The sequence below is a fragment of the Mugil cephalus genome, chromosome 1, assembly GCF_022458985.1.
Source record: "Mugil cephalus isolate CIBA_MC_2020 chromosome 1, CIBA_Mcephalus_1.1, whole genome shotgun sequence".
Lineage (NCBI taxonomy): Eukaryota > Metazoa > Chordata > Actinopteri > Mugiliformes > Mugilidae > Mugil > Mugil cephalus.
Genome location: NC_061770.1, coordinates 44,274,360 through 44,290,366, shown reverse-complemented (window position 1 = coordinate 44,290,366; position 16,007 = coordinate 44,274,360). Strand labels below are relative to the sequence as shown.

The 16,007-nt window shown below is 42.4% G+C and overlaps 2 protein-coding genes across 5 annotated transcripts; one reads left to right on the top strand and one right to left on the bottom strand.

Annotated features, from left to right (window-relative positions):
- Positions 1 to 3,246: 3,246 nt before the first annotated feature.
- LOC125019676 (eukaryotic translation initiation factor 5A-1) lies at positions 3,247 to 10,366 on the top strand. Of its 2 annotated transcripts, none has more exons than XM_047604622.1 (6): positions 3,247 to 3,639; positions 5,853 to 6,022; positions 6,336 to 6,440; positions 7,623 to 7,754; positions 7,897 to 7,969; positions 9,584 to 10,366. In XM_047604622.1, the coding sequence occupies exons 2-5, from the start codon at positions 5,855 to 5,857 to the stop codon at positions 7,957 to 7,959; spliced, it is 468 nt and encodes a 155-aa protein (XP_047460578.1). In that variant the 5' UTR covers positions 3,247 to 3,639; positions 5,853 to 5,854; the 3' UTR covers positions 7,960 to 7,969; positions 9,584 to 10,366. The 2 variants fall into 2 exon arrangements, with proteins under 2 accessions (XP_047460578.1, XP_047460567.1); XM_047604611.1 differs by having other exon boundaries at positions 3,248 to 3,639; positions 5,850 to 6,022.
- Positions 9,918 to 14,564, bottom strand: gps2 (G protein pathway suppressor 2). 3 transcript variants are annotated; one of them, XM_047604474.1, is made up of 11 exons: positions 14,367 to 14,564; positions 13,855 to 13,972; positions 13,075 to 13,184; positions 12,814 to 12,926; positions 12,625 to 12,704; positions 12,435 to 12,514; positions 12,153 to 12,324; positions 11,700 to 11,783; positions 11,465 to 11,541; positions 11,232 to 11,339; positions 9,918 to 11,039 (listed from the first exon to the last, which is right to left on the bottom strand). In XM_047604474.1, the coding sequence occupies exons 2-11, from the start codon at positions 13,946 to 13,948 to the stop codon at positions 10,947 to 10,949; spliced, it is 1,011 nt and encodes a 336-aa protein (XP_047460430.1). In that variant the 5' UTR covers positions 13,949 to 13,972; positions 14,367 to 14,564; the 3' UTR covers positions 9,918 to 10,946. The 3 variants fall into 3 exon arrangements, with proteins under 3 accessions (XP_047460430.1, XP_047460441.1, XP_047460450.1); XM_047604485.1 differs by having other exon boundaries at positions 11,232 to 11,327; positions 14,367 to 14,563; XM_047604494.1 differs by having other exon boundaries at positions 11,232 to 11,327; positions 11,468 to 11,541; positions 14,367 to 14,563.
- Positions 14,565 to 16,007: the final 1,443 nt, after the last annotated feature.

Below are 16,007 nucleotides of genomic sequence, written 5' to 3'. Positions count from 1 at the left end.
CCGCAGTTTAACAGGACCACAAAATTCTCACAGCTAACAGAACATTATAGCATGATCACGATTTACTTCAGGATTCAGTTCATTTATGCTGGAATGCATTTGTTTTCCCTAGTGTTTCTAATTAAATGGCAAGTGAGTACAATGGCATATTAATCATTAATAATAATACAACAATAATTTGTGTTAGGATGAATCAACAGTCACGAAAGAAGAGTAATTCTCTATATATGAATGTTTTTGGATGTTGTTGCACAAATTGTGTTTTGTTTTTCCAGTTTTCATAGAATTCAGTTTATTGATTAATATACAAATATTCGTGCTGCAGGTCGTCGGACGTAGATAATGTGCTACTTTTACTCGCAGTAAAGAAATTTATTGATTACGTTTTATTAGCAATTCCACCTGTTGATTGGCTTCATGAGACAAATATCGTTTTTAGCCACTAGGGGGATAGAAGCATCCTCTCACATGATCCACTACAATGCATTAAACTGAAATGATAGTAGTTATGTTGGCATTATTTGTTTTTTCTTTAATTTTGTATTTCAGGGGATTGGCTTGATTTTAACGTCAGGATTATATATGCTGGGCTAATAGTATTTGTAATTTTCTAAAGTTTCTTGCAGCAGATCGGTTTTACGTTCCTGAGTCATTACAAACACGACTGATCAAATGCAACTTTTCTCTGTAACCAGAGGCTCTCTGTTCAATGAAGTAAGTTTGCCCTGAAATAAAAATAACATATTGGATGTATTGGCTGGTTTGATGGACTTTAATTTTAGTTTTAACCAATTTTGCCTTGTAATGTTTCACTTTTTTTTGTCCTGGCTAGCTCTCTGTGGGTATGATGGTTCAATGAAACTAAACAAATATGACGGCGATAATTTCATTTTCATTTTGGAGTTAACTATGCCTTTAACTGCAGCTCTCATAGGTCATGGGACTCCAGTTTCACAGCACTAAATATAACCTTGCAGCTCTAAGAAGTGCCAAGTTGGACAAAACCATTTGCTGCCCACAGAGACCATGGGTCTCTAGACGGAAAAATAAAAAATAAAACAAAATAAAAAATAGAATTAGAAATGTTATTATCAGCAACAGAGGAAAGCAGAGAGCACCCTGAAAGGACAATGTGGATTAAGAAAATGTTCAGTGATGCAGGGTAAAGAGTTATTTGGATGCCATTTAAGGTCCAGTATGCACCCTGATGGATACATATGAATTTGTACTTTCGATCCAATGCATCTAGATGAGGAATGTTTTATAGTAAAATGCAAGTTTTACGAGCTCTGGACAAAGACAATTCCGGCTCATGATGATGGCTGTGTGCAATTTTCATATTTTTCATTCTATAAACCTGACAAAATATCTGTAAAATATTTGGCTTGATCAATACCTACACATTAGGTGTAGAATGAGTGCTCCAAGCGGAGGAAATAATGACAGAGAGCTGAGTGATCGGTGCTGTGATAGAATGAAAAAGCCACGCATGCGCAGACCACGCCGAGGCTTCTTTCATAGGCATTTTTATGAAAGCAACATCAAGCCACTTTAAGTTAGCCAGCAAAACACCGGAAAAGTTGCAACCTCACCTTCAGCATAAAAGCGTGTTATTTTTAATGGGAGAGAACGAGTAGCAGTTTTCATATTTTAGTGATAAACAGATGCTCATCAATTAAAAACACCCACATTATTCCTTAACCTTTTGGAAAATATAAATCTCTGCCATATCACCCTTCAATTCCTCATTTTCTTTTGAACATAATTGGCTAAAATTAGTTAAAGTTATTTAAAATGGTAACACATCCTTCTGTTTGAGAGGTAGAGGGGAAAATCACACTTACAGAAAGTATTATTACAGAAAATTTCATGTATGTTTAACAGTGCGGGCTTTTGGCAAATCTTCATGATACTGAGTCATTTGTCCACATTAGAATAGACAACAGCTAATGTTATAGCCAGATTTAGATTATTGAATGTGTATAAGCATGTATATCAGCCACTGAGATGCTGCTGTTTATGTTTTGTTTTATATATTGATCTGAAATAATGATATTCATAAGCTGAACCAGAAATACTCTTTTTTTCCCACGTAGTTGTTTTATGAGTCTGTGGTGGCCATTGAGATGTTCTTTGTTGTGGTCCATTGGAGAAAAAGCCTGGGGGTGGATGGATGACACCAGGGGCCCTAATGTCGGTATTGGATGATATGAATGCAGTGGCAGAGAAGAGTATGTTGTCAAAACTCCTCTCCATCAGGGACAATGTCTCCAATCCTCTATACTGTTTTAGTTAGAGGAGCATGTTCACAGATTAATAATAACATCACAGGAGGTCAGTGCTTCACTTCCACGTATACTGTATAATTCCCCCTGGTTCTGCTTTTTTTTTTGATTTTCAAAATCTTAATCAGTTACACATTCCAGAATGAACTGTATACAATGAATTGTAGTTACTCATTCCGGAATACACTATTTCATATCATATTATAGTTAAACATTCCATAATATGCAGTTGTCATTTTAGTTATGCATTTTGGAATACACATTATATTGTAGTTACACATTCTGGAATCTACACTGTAGACATATTGTAGTTACACTTCCTGGAATACACTATAGACATCGCATCATAGTTCCGTATTCCATAATATGCTGTATTAAATACACTGGATTGTAGTTAAGCATTCCACATTATACAGCTGACATTTTAGTTATGCATTCTGGAACACAATGCAGACGTTATATTGTAGTTACGCATTCTGGAATACACTATATACATTGCATTATAGTTATGTATTCTGTAATTTACTGTAAACACTGAACTGTAGTTAAGCATTCCATAATATACTGTTGACATTTTAGGTATGCATTCCGGAATACACATTATATTGTAGTTATGAATTCTAGAATACATTATATTGTATTAAGGTGTATTGTATTACATATTGTATATGTATTACACTGACATCATATTGTTACATATTCTGGAAAATACAGTAGACATCATATTGTTACGTATTTAGAGATACACTGGCAACATTTCATTGAGGCCTGTCCCAGCTGTCTTCGGGTGAGAGACGGGGTGCACCTGCACAAGTCTATCTCAGACTCATCATCCTCACAGTCTGGGGAAAGAAGCTCTTCAGCTCTACAGATGATGATGGCGTGTTGATTGAGGATTTTATTGTGACAGTCCCGATGGGAAGTCGTGCGCTCGGATCTCGTTTTAATGTCCTAGCAGTGGCGTGGGGAGCTGGATGAGGGTGGAGTGTAGGGTGCAGACGGTACGCACATAGCAGGGCTCAGTTCTCTGGTTCTCTTCGGCCCGGTCGGCTGGCTTTACCGGTTGTATACCTCTGTGCGAGGTAACCTACAATCTGGATAAAACGCAGCGGGGAGAGGAGAGGCGAGCGGGAACAACTGGAATGAAAGAGGAATAAAAGATAATAGCTGGAAGAAAGAAAAAAAAGAGGGGGGAGCGACATCGCAAAGCACCAAGGAGGATACAGACCCCGGCTAAACGACCCGTTAGCACGGATACAGAGAGGAGGAAAGGAAAGAAGAGGAGGAGGAGGAGGAATTAAAGGGGAAAAAAGGCTGTTAAGTAACACAAGAGAGGAAACCCACTGTCGCTAGGGTGAGTTCCTTATCAAAACATCCAATAGACGGGGCGTGTTTGCGCCTGGGCAGATGAGTTATCCCATGCACATGTCATTCTGGGGCTCTATTATGATATATCCCCCTTTAAAGCCCCGCCACCAGCCCATTACAGCGGCTTCACTGCAGGTTCACCGGGTCCTGGACAGGTCCTAACCTAACGACAGCCCCATTTGCACTTGTCAGCTATAATGGAAAAAAATGCGCGTATGCGCTTTTTAGTTTTCAGGACCAGAAAGACTTGGCTGAATTTCACAATTAGAAAAAATTTAAAAATAAAATAATAATAAAAAAACAACTTTATATGTTTTTTTTTCTTCACACACATGCCACCGGCTCCAACTTGCCTGAGCTGGCCGATATTAACGTCACCTCATGAAAGCACCGCCGCTCGCCGTAGCCATAAGTATTAGCTTAGTCATTACTGTACACCACCGGGCCAAAATTCAATCACTTTCCATGTCTGTGGGCGTGTTACCAGCCCCGACAGGGAGGGGGTGACCGGTTTAGTTTATGCGGGCGTCCACTTTAATGTCACAAAGGGCTTGAGCGCCTTAAATGTTGCCGTTATCCTGCATGAACGGGACCCGCTCATCGGAAGGGCCTCCGCCTGAGAGCAGCCCGTCAGTGCGCATGGACGCTGGGACAGTGACCGGTTGCCGGGACCGTCGACGGGCCGCGGTGCGCACTAGGCCTCAGTCCGCCCCGTCTCTCCAACACTGCGGACATCACTTGCCGCACACGCCGCCCGGGGTTGTGTTAAAGCGGCATTTATTTGTCTCGAGTTTGTGGCTTACTCGAGGGTGAGTCGCGGCTGTTTTGAAATGTGATTCGCGGCTCATTAGCGCGGATTAGTCGCCGCCGTCTCACGTTTTGCCAGGTGACCCTACGCCCCAAATTAGCACCTGACCCCGCAGCTAACGGCTTCAAGTGAGTCTTTAAATTGCGTTTTAACTTTAATGTGTTAATTTAACCGACTGCGTGTTCGTGGCAGGTAGTTGGTAGTCAGCACCAGCATTAACACACAACACGGCAGGTTGAGAAGTTTGTTGGTTAGAAAGTGACGCAGAGTTTTGCAAGAAACTCAGCCTCTTCTTTTTTGAAATGGCAGTAAAATATTCAACTTTTCGTTTTCTGTCTTTCTTTTTTTTTGCCCCAGTAGAAATGAACTCGGTTTAGCAGGTGCTGTGTCTCTGTTGCTTTATTTAGCACTGTCTGGTCTTCATCTGCACCCACCGTGTTTTATGAACTGGCCAACTCTCACATGCCCATCCTGTTTATCTGAGGTGCTTCAGCAGGCAGCGCTGGATACTAGTCTTTGGCTAACTTGGATCAAAATACTATCCACCACCAATACTGTTATCACAATACTGCCAGAAATCACCAAGAACGAATCCAGCACAATAAAAGAAAAACTAGAGATTTTAGAGACAGATTTTTAAAGATTCTGTAAAGTTTAAAATGTAATAATCCCAATTTAAGGCCTTAAAAGCCTGACACATGGGCCTATTTTGCATTGTGGGTCTTAAATTACGTTTAGTCAAGTTTTAAATCTTTATGTGCATTTATTACCAATTCATTGTCAGTATGCCCCCCTCTGGCCTTGGCCGACTGTATTTCCAGAGATGTCCTGAGCTGATCGTTGAATGACAAGAAATTTTGTTATTTATAAAATAATTCTGAGTCTCAGATATTTTCTGTACTTAGTGTAGGTCTTATATTTAACCCACAATGGTTTTAAAAAGTTTCTCTCGCTCAAACCTGCAGAAACCCTGGTTATATAGTAACTGCTTTTGATAAAAGCAGGTAGAACTGATCAAAAGAAAAAACAACATACATAACCATAGTGTGAGTGAAACAACTTGATAAAACTACGTAAAAGAAAAAGTAATATTTACTTATAATGTTATAACAGTAACTATTACACACATTCAGGATTTTGATGACTGATTTTTTCCATATGAAAATAATTAAGCAACATCTACTTAATATGTTTATGACTGTTAAAGTTAGTACTTTACTTACAGGCCGGTGAATTGAACTTGATATTACAGCATTAAATTGCTGCATTAAAATTTACATGAGCGCAACAGCGCTTCCATGAAGAACATCATCACTGTCTTTCAGATGGTTTTAATGTTGTGGCTGAACAGTGTGTGTTTACCGTCTCTCGTGTCTCGGCCCCTGCAGCAGGCATGGCAGACGCAGAGCTGGACTTCCAGACGGGGGACGCCGGGGCGTCCGCCACCTACCCCATGCAGTGCTCTGCCCTGCGCAAGAACGGCTTCGTCGTGCTGAAGGGCCGACCCTGCAAGATCGTCGAGATGTCCACCTCCAAGACCGGCAAGCACGGCCACGCTAAGGTCAGAGGTGTCCGGAGCTCGGCAGTAAAACGTTTTCCCAAAACCTCAGCGGGCACTGATTAAAAACGCAGTGAACCTGAAGGAGCGGCTGAACGAGCACTGTATCCATTTATTCCGCTCTGCAGACGTGAGGTCACTCGCGTTAATATTAATGCACGTTAATGGACACTTTCAGACAAAAACATTATTGAGTTTCATCTCTGAAAACGAATTTAAAGAACGCGCTGAACATTTTGATAAGTTTTCACCCTTTAAGTGCATCATTTGTGTCAGGAAACAAGCTGGTATTCATGTATATTTTGTGCTGGTGCAGGTGCACTTGGTCGGCATCGACATCTTCTCCGGTAAGAAGTATGAAGACATTTGTCCCTCCACCCACAACATGGACGTCCCCAACATCAAGAGAATGGATTACCAGGTGAGACGGACGAGCTCCAGGCCGATTGCGTCGAGTCAGACGAATGCACATGAAATTCTAACCCGTCTGTGACGCGCCGCGTGAAAGTTCACGTGACCGTGCTCTGCGGCCAGTAGGAATTTGATTATATGGAACGTATTATTTTTTTTTTTTTATTTCCGGGAAATGACAGTCATGCCTTTCATATTACAGTAACGACCACAAAACGCACTTTGGTGTTTAATAAACGCGCGATCTTCGGAAGATAATTACACGCGGCTGCTGGGGAACAGTTTGCAGCTGGAAGATTATTTGAAAAAGATGCAGCGTGATTAGTCAACTCGGTTAGAAGTCCTCTAGCGAGAAAAAGTCTTGAAGACACAAAGAGGGAGGGAAAGGAAAGCGTCTGGTATGAAGGAACGCTCCTCATCTTATAATTACGCAGCGGCTGGATTGATATTTTCATTTTGCCAAAAAAGGCAGAACATTTGCTTTCAATAATGTGAGAATCGGCATTAAATCATAACCCTTAGTTACTTATCGGGGAGGGATGATAATGTTGATCTGTAAATGAGAGAAAATCGTTTGTTTGGGTGGATTATTTCTGAACTGAGCTGCACTCAGAGCCTCATCCTTAGTGTTTTGGTTCAGTTCTCATCAGTGCTGTTTTCAGGAAGGAAAGTAGCATAAAAGGCACAGATTGATTCATGGGAAACACCGAGCTGATCATCAACAATGGAGCGTTTAGGAGCCGCAGACACAGCTGTTTATGTCGGGAGTCGCAGCGAATGTGCCCTAAAAGGACCAGACTGCATCATAACCGCTTCATCCAAGTTGTTTAGGTTCTCATCTCGCACCCGTCATGTCCAGACACAACTTGATTCGTTGCTCCGGAGCCAACTGGGCTCTAACGTTACTGATCAAACCGGTTTGACTCAACAGTGGAATGCTCGTGGCTGCCAAGCCGAAAAAGCGAATGGTGCAGGATTTCCTGCAGAATCGAAACCGCGCGGTCCCACCGCTCCCAGCGCTCCCATGCACCTTCGTGTCAGGAAGTCATTCAGACTAACCGAGCCACTGCAATAAGGCGGCCTGCAAAATGAAAGCGGTTCAAACTGAAAGGCTGCAGTAGGAGTGAAACCATGAGGGTTGTCATGATTCTCACATTAAACGTAGTTACTTACGTCCCTCCCTCTCTCCCAGCTGATCGGGATCCAAGATGGCTACCTGTCCCTGCTCCAGGACAGCGGAGAGGTGAGAGAGGACCTGAAGATCCCCGAGGGAGACCTGGGGAAAGAGATAGAGAGCAAGCACGAGGTCGGAGAGGAGATCCTGGTCAGTACTGAGCCCACGGTTCTTTCCGTCAATTTAAACAATTACATTGAAGATAAAAGAGGATTTCATGGGCTCCTAGTAGTAAAACTGACATGAAAAGTAGGAAGCAAACCAAACTGATTTGCTCCGATTTCCTTCTCAGATCACTGTCCTAAATGCAATGGATGAGGAAGCTGCAATCGGCATCAAAGCCTTGGGTAAATAAGCCACTACAGGTAAATACAGAGCTACAGCTGTCCCCACACGCAGCTGTCCTCTCACCCCTCCCACAACCACCGCCTGACCCCAGCCTGCCTGAAGAGGAGTGCGTGTTATGTCAAACTATCTATGTGTGTATGCGTGCGTGCGTGTTACGCCACAAGCCACCAGCATGTGCCATGCCAGTGCAGCGTGTGCGTGTGACGTCATGTACATTTACAGATAATGTCCATGAGCGGAGAAAAAAGGGGGGAAGGCAACTCCAGGTCACTGAAGTCTGAGGTTTGTTTGTTTAGATTGGGTATATGAAATGTTATTTACAGTTCTATTATGCATATCCAACATACTGGAAACATCACTGTTTTACATATTGATAATATTTTTTTTCTGTATATACTTGTTTGAATTAGAATGAGAAAATGTAACAAATTCTAAATTGACGGATTGTGTGGAGAGACGGTTACTGAGCGATGCGCCACTGTGGATTTGCCTACCCCTTAGTGCAGTGGTTCTCAACCTTTTTGGGGTCCTGGACCCCGTGCACATTTCTGATTTATATCCCGAGGACCCTCACAACACAGTCTGGAGGGTAACTGTACTTATCATGTTCTTCTTTGTTTGTAACATTAGCTTAAATTTAAGTGCCAACCTGAACATGCGAGTTAATGAGTTTCCCCTAAAACCTTCCTGCAGATGTTTCACAATAAGACACGAATAGTGTCTTAACAATGCCTGACAGTGGTGACCTCATAATTTAAAACGGATGCAGACTGAAGTTATTAACAGCATCATGGAGAAACTTTGAACAATGCAACGTGCATGTTTCTATAAATGTCATATGATCTTTTTCAAAGGATATTTTATTTTCACGGACCCGTTGCAATTACACCACAGGCCACTAGGGGTCCACGGACACCCGGTTGAGAATCACTGCGTTAGTATACATTTTATTTTTAATTTTAACACTATTATGAGCATGTGTATCTTATTTTGTTGTAGCACTATGGAATATGCGCTGATCAGCCATAACATTATGACCACATGCCTAATATATAACAGCCAATTTTACTGTAGCGTCGGCGTCAGTTCGGGTGGATGGATGGGACTTGTTTGTAAAAAAACAAATCCCACAGACGCTCGATTGGATCTGGACCTGGAGAGGTTGAAGTTTACACCTCAAAGCAGTTTTTTCTGCTTCTAACGGTTTACTTACTGGCTAATTTAAACACTGACAAGGGCTGTGATAATCATATGTCGGTGGTCACGATCTTATGGCTGATCCGGGTAAATGAGAGCTACTGGTTCATATTGTATTTCTGGGCAACGTTGCGCTTGTTCTGTGGGTAGCACTTCATTTTACAGCCTCGTCTTGCCTCCTCGTATTTCACGTAGCTTGGTTGTAACTGTTGCCTCAAAACGGTTTTGATGCACTTTTTCTTTTACTGCACTTCACCTGCAAACTGTGGGCTGTAGAATAAAGTGTCCACAAAAAGACATGTCGGTTGTGCAATGCTTAACGTTTCGAAACATTAAAGTATATTTCTCCCGTGTTTTATTTTTCTTCCTCCTTCTGTTCCCGACCGTTTGCTCTCCTGTCCTCACTCCCTCCCCTCCTTGTAATTGTGTTTCAGGGGCAAATCGCGATGCACTGGACCTGGGGGAAAGGAGGGGATATTGCCTCGTCAATGCTACTCTCCCTCTTTTTTCTTTCTTTATGTGGAAGTTTTCATACTTTCTCTCCCTCACTGTTTTTTTTTTTTTTAACTCCTCGTTTGGGCTCAGTTAGAAACTTTAATTGGAAATACCAAACATTCTCCATGTACATACACTGATAATAAACCCGCATCTAGGTCCGAACACAAAAGGCGTTTAATGGAAGGTCTCACTGAGGAGAACGTCTAGAAACATGTTGTAGCTACCTGCTTTCAGAGGAGGACTGTTAACATCACAACTGCTTTTCTTTTCATTTAAATTTTTTTTTTTAAAGTTTCCCCGATTTATCAAGGGCTTCAACTCTAGGTCTGCTTTGTTCTGTTGAGGCTTGTTCAGCGTTCGCCATACAGGCTCTAATACTTGATTTTGTATCTCTGTATGGTACTACTACCCTTTCAGCCATTGATCTGAACAAGCCCTTCCTCTCTGTTCATCACCTGAAACGTGTCTGTTAAACAAAGGTCACCAAGGTGGCACACGAAGGTTCAGTTTCTTTTTAATCCGAAACCTTAATAAAAGTGTTAAAGAGAAACAAACACCTGCTCAAGAGCGTACCCACTCTCATGTTCATTTGTCGATGCCTTGGCAGGAGCCCTCGCACGGAGCTGTTTGGAGTTTTGTTTGGTGTCCTCTCAAGCCTCGAGCAGGAGAATGTCTCCGTAGCCGGAAAAAAAAATAAATAAAGACGACACACAAACGAATGGATGTGGCTTATTGTTTATTTAGCAACGTTTAAGCGAAAGCCTCAGACCGGAGCTGGACTCGACCGCAGATGAAAACACTGAAAATCCTCTGTGGTTCTGATAGAAAATGTTCGTTCGGACTTGATTCGTGGTTACGTGAGCAAAGAGAAGTGTGCGTAATCCGTAGTGTTGGTCAGAGTCCTCTGCTGTGAACTACAGACACACTCTCCACTGATGTTTCAACAGTGAATGGACTCTGAAATGCGCAGTCTGGCTTTATACAAGTTATTAACAATGAGCACCTCCACAACGGCTTCACAGTTTAGACAAAATTGTGAGCTATTTTACAAAATATCATTTGAAATCATAAAAAAAAGAAAAAAAAAAGAAAAGCTGGATGTTCACCGAAGCATGAACGTTTGAGGAGAAACGATTTAACTTATAAACAAAGCTCAGGAAAGATACGAGGAGTAAAACACAAACCGTGTGGCAGAAACAGGCTCAATCACTTTTTTTCCGTTAAGCCGATTCATTACACGTCCGGCGGGATCGCCGGGGCGGAGGCGTGAAGCCTCAGCGACGCCGGCCGTTGGCTGAGTTACTTGCCGTGGTGGTAGAACCTCTGGCCGCTCTGGCTGTGAGGGATGAAGCCGTGGCGAGGAGCGCTCTGGGGGGAGCTCTGGAACGGGGCCTGGCGACGCAAAGACGGAACATGGTGAGAAAAATCATACAAGGCATGAACGCACTAAAGCCAAGAGGATACGTTGCAGACAAGGCTACAGGTGTAGACTCAGTAAAAGAACAGGGCGCTGTATCTTCTGCTTTTATGGCAAATGAGTAGATGTGTGTGGCCCCAAACCAGGGGAGAAACTCGGAGCTTCACCTTTGCGGTCGGGATCTGGACCGTCATCGATGGTGTCGGCAGCAGGCCTGGAGCTGAAGGGTGCATGGCTGGAGGGTGCATGGGTCTCAAAGCTCCCTGAGAGAACACCAACATAACGGAACAAAAAAAAAAAAATAAATCACATAAGAAAGAGATTAAATTACAGGTGGGCTGTTTATTGATTCAGGCATTAGTTTCATCTAAACGAGCATCTAAATGTGAAATGGTCTCACTACATCAGTGAAGCCAGACTGTTGGTTGGCGTGTTCCAGCTGCTTCTGTAGGGGAATCCCTGCTCCGGGGATGTATCCTGCAGCACATTCACAAGATACCATTTATTACACGAACTAATACTCAGGCGCAGGAGCTGAAAAGCAACATTTAGGTTTTCTTAAAAGGTCTTAAAAGGTCTGTGGCAAGATAATTTAGTACTTGGGAGGAAACAGGGAGAATAACTGGGCATGTTACCTGGCTGGGAGGTGAAGTGACTGTGAACGGGGTAACCAGCCTGCTGGTGGGGCAGGTACGGCATGGCTTGAAATGCAGATGCACCTGAGGGGAAGAAGAAGAATAGTAGATGTCTGATGAGGTCTAGCATGAATTCAAAATATACGTGGACAATTAATTCACATGCTGTTGATAAATTGTACAATGTATTAACCACAGAACCTTAAGTCAAAGAGAAAGATGAAGAAACTACACTGTAACCATCCCACAATATTTCTTTACCCGGTTATGACTGAACTATGTGTGTAAATAATAGCAGCAGTAGCTACAGATCAAGAGGTGAATCTTACGCTTCAAGCTGCAAGGGAAACTACATCACATGGTGCCTCTCTCCGTATATTTGAGCTTAACCAGTACAACTTGAAACAAAACAAACATCCCCCACAACATGAACACTGATCTGCTTCCCTTTACCTCTGATCTGAGAGCTGCTCGCAAAACTGACTGGTACAGAAGGTCCGGGGGCGTAGGTGGATGGATGCTGGGCCTGAGCGACTCCGTAGGGCTCGTGGACGCCCTGACCTCCGCTGAACTGTCCGTGCTCTGCTGAGCCCGAGCTGAACCCGGGAGTCTGATAGTGACGTGTCTATAAAAAGAAAAAAAAAAAGGACAAGGTGAAGATGACTAATGCACACAGAAGATGTGAGGAAGATAATTTGTTTATCGGGACACAGGTTTCAATGAGCAAACACTCACGGGGATCACACCCGTGGGGAACAGCTGTTTGCTCCGTTCTCCGAGCAGCGCGCCAGGTCGACTGTGGCTGACTGGACTGCCTGAAAGAAGTTGCAGGAAAACTGAATCGGCCGATAATACGAAGGTGCAAAGATTTTTTTCCACAACTTCCAACGTGATGCAGATGAAATCTGACGAAGCAGAATCTGACCTTGAATACTGAGGAGGTGCTGTCCTGCGTGCATGGGCAGACTGGGCTGGTAGCTGGCTGATGTTAGTGTCGTTATGTCACTAAAGACGGGAGGAAGCACAGGTATAGAAATGACTGTGAGGGACACTTGTGTACAATCGCAGGCTGAATAACAGATTTATATGCATATATGTAAAAAAAACACAATACCTCTGCTCCTTCCTTCGTCTCTTTTCCTCCTCGTGAAGAACTTTCTTGAGCTGTAAGAAGAGCTGATGTTTCTCTTCTTGAAGTCCCTGCAGTTTTACCCCCATCTTCATTACCTGGCGTTCAGATTAGGTACGGAAGTCGTGAGCTATATATAGTTGTCTTATATTATCTGTTGCAGCCAAAGGTACAGGAAGTGATGGAAGCACAGACTGCAGCAGGAATGTCACATGAATCAGATGATGTTTTGACAACTTCTCCAACCTGTTCTTTGGTTTCCTCCAAGGACATCCTCTCTTCTATCTCTTTTGTCCTCTTTCTCTCTTCCTCCTCCTTCATCTTCTGCTCCATCATTTTGTCCACCTCTTCCTCCTCTGAAAAAGGTGCAGACGTGGGATTCAGCAGTGGAAAACACTTATTTTCCCATATATTAATAAAAACGGGCAATGATCCACGGCAGTTGAATTTACTACTTGAAAGACTTTAGTAAAATATGAATTACGTGTGATAGAGTACAACTAGTACGGGAATCCACCGATATAGGACTAACTCAATACAAAACTCTAAAACATGAATTCAGTTTGCGTCGTGATTTATTTTTGATGGAACATTTGAATTTTGTATTGGTCTATAGGTTTTCTAATATATATCCATCATTTATACTGTTTATTATATTTTCATTTCATCTGTTTTTGCACCACCCAACTCAGAGATTGCACCAGCCACTTTATGTCTATTTGTCATATGCCATAATTTTTTTCTCCTATGTTTATATATATTTTTCTTCCTTTTTTTTTTTAAATCTCACATTTGCACATTTTAAGTTAAGTTGCTGCATCGCAGGCCTTTGAGTGAGGAAGTTTCCACCCTGCATTTGTGTTGCACATGTCAGAATTGACAATAAAGTTGACTTTGACGGTGATGCAAAGACACACGGGTGAATCCCAGGTCTGAGAGAGAAAACTCAAACATTATTGCGCAAGGGAAAATAAACTACACAACACTCAGCTAACAGAAGACGCACACACACACACAGTGACAGACCTTGCCTCTTGCGCTCCCTCTCCCTCATGATGTGTTTGTGGAGGGCTCTGGCCATCGCGTTGGACAGCTTGGGTCTCTCCAGCAGGGCGGGCATGGTGACAGGCAGTGGGGGGGCCAGCTGGGGAGGACATTTCAGTTAACAAGTGTTGTACTGGATATCTTGAGCACATTTTACGGCATCGTGTAACGTATTAGCTACATTTACCGTGGCATCTGGTAGAAGTGCCAAAAGTGTAGCGGTTAAAGGCCTAGCTAACTAGCGGCTACTGACTAACTGAGACGTTAGCATGGCAAGCTTCTGTTGATTTAATGTAATTTAATGCAATACAATAAACAACAAGACTGTAAAACTGCGCGGTTCACATTTAGCACATAAAGGCTTTAAAATATTTCCAAACACGTCCGAGAGTTACCGTTAGCTGTAAGAAGCTAGCTGCTAAACACATAAATACGTTGTGCACAGTCGGCTGTGTGTTTGAAAGGTGAAGTGTTGCCGAGTGATAGACGCTTACTTTTATTGCTTTGTGGGTCGCTTAATAAGAATAAACCGTCTTGAGGGTTTCTAGTTTTAGGCGACGTGCTTGTACGTGAAGCACTCGAACAAGATAAACTTCTCCCCAAAATATAAACAGACGAAGATGTTGTTCGGCCCGGTTGATAATGTTGCACTTCCGGTACACCGGAAGTCCCTCTATGAATTGCGCTTGCGCGTCTTCGTTTTCCTCTTCTTCTCTCCGTTTAATGGCGTTGTCGTCACACGCTTTTGAGGCGCATTACCGCCACCTTCCGCGCTGGTGTGTGACTCGGAGTCAATTCAGATTTACTTTCCTCTTCAGCCTTTCTCTTTCTCGAATGTGTTTGTGATAATTAAGAATAACGTGCTCCACTGACTCTTCAACATTACACTGCTCACATAACCCTGATGGATGCCATTGATGTGACGTAGCGTCTCCTTAAGTCTTATGTGACCAACCCTCCACTTAGTTAAAATATTTTCCTCGTCAGTGCTACTTTTAGCTACCGTCACTGTTCCCACCACTGAGTTGAACAAAGATGTCTTCCAGTGATTGATGTATCCCAGCTTTTCTGCCTTTCCTTAATAATATGCATTTTGATTGTCCTTTGCCTCAGCCCTGCTAATAGAAACTTCCACAACCGCTTCATGAGTCAGTGCGTTCTGCTAGTTTATCTACAATTTAATTCCCCTTTATACCTCTGTGTGCTGGTTCCCGTCTAGACTCGATCAGCCTGTTCCTATTCTTACACCGGAACAAAGTTTCATATATTTCATTAACTATATTCTTCCTGGCACTAGAACATGAATCTGAACATATAACAGCTTTCTCCATTCTTGAACCCTCTATCTATTTGAGCGCAGTATTAATTGCCATCGACTCACCTGTGTACACTGATAAATTACCCTATTACATAAGTTCTTCTCTTATCAGAAACCCTTAACTCTAGAACACTAAAAACGAAACCATTATTTCCTGTCTCGGGCTCCTTTGATCCGACTGTATAAATCCTCAATCGCACTATGGGATCACAGCTCACATTCCTCCATCAAAATGAAAAAAAAAAAAAACAAAACAGCAGGGAACATAAACTCACATTTCCACCTTTCTTTTACTTGGAGGAATATTTTATGTATTTGACACGTTTTAATGACCACTTCAGACACATGGAAATAAAGTCATTATGAGAACTGTCAATGGGTCTTAGTAATGTATTCATACTACTGGCTGAAAATCCCATTCGATTAAGCATCCCACTTCGACTATAACTTAAGTGCAAATGTGTTACGACTGATTCTTTGGCTCAATAGTTGCTCCCTTTCTTCCTGTTCTGTAAATCAAGTTGATGGGAAAAGTAAATCTTTTCTCCAGCTTTATAAAACTTATGGGAGGGTCTGAATGACTTAATGTGACACAGATTATCTGCGGAGCTGATATGAAATGATAAGATAACTTGTGCAGGAACAAATGCCAGCGATGCTGAGGTACATCATCGGGTCAGGCTTTAGTCTGTTGAATTCAAATCTCACAAACGTGAGATTTTTGGATGTAGAAATAACACTTGGCAGGTTGCAATTTATACCACAACTTTAGGACAAACTCACGAGATAATTACTCATTTGCAACACAACATCAAAA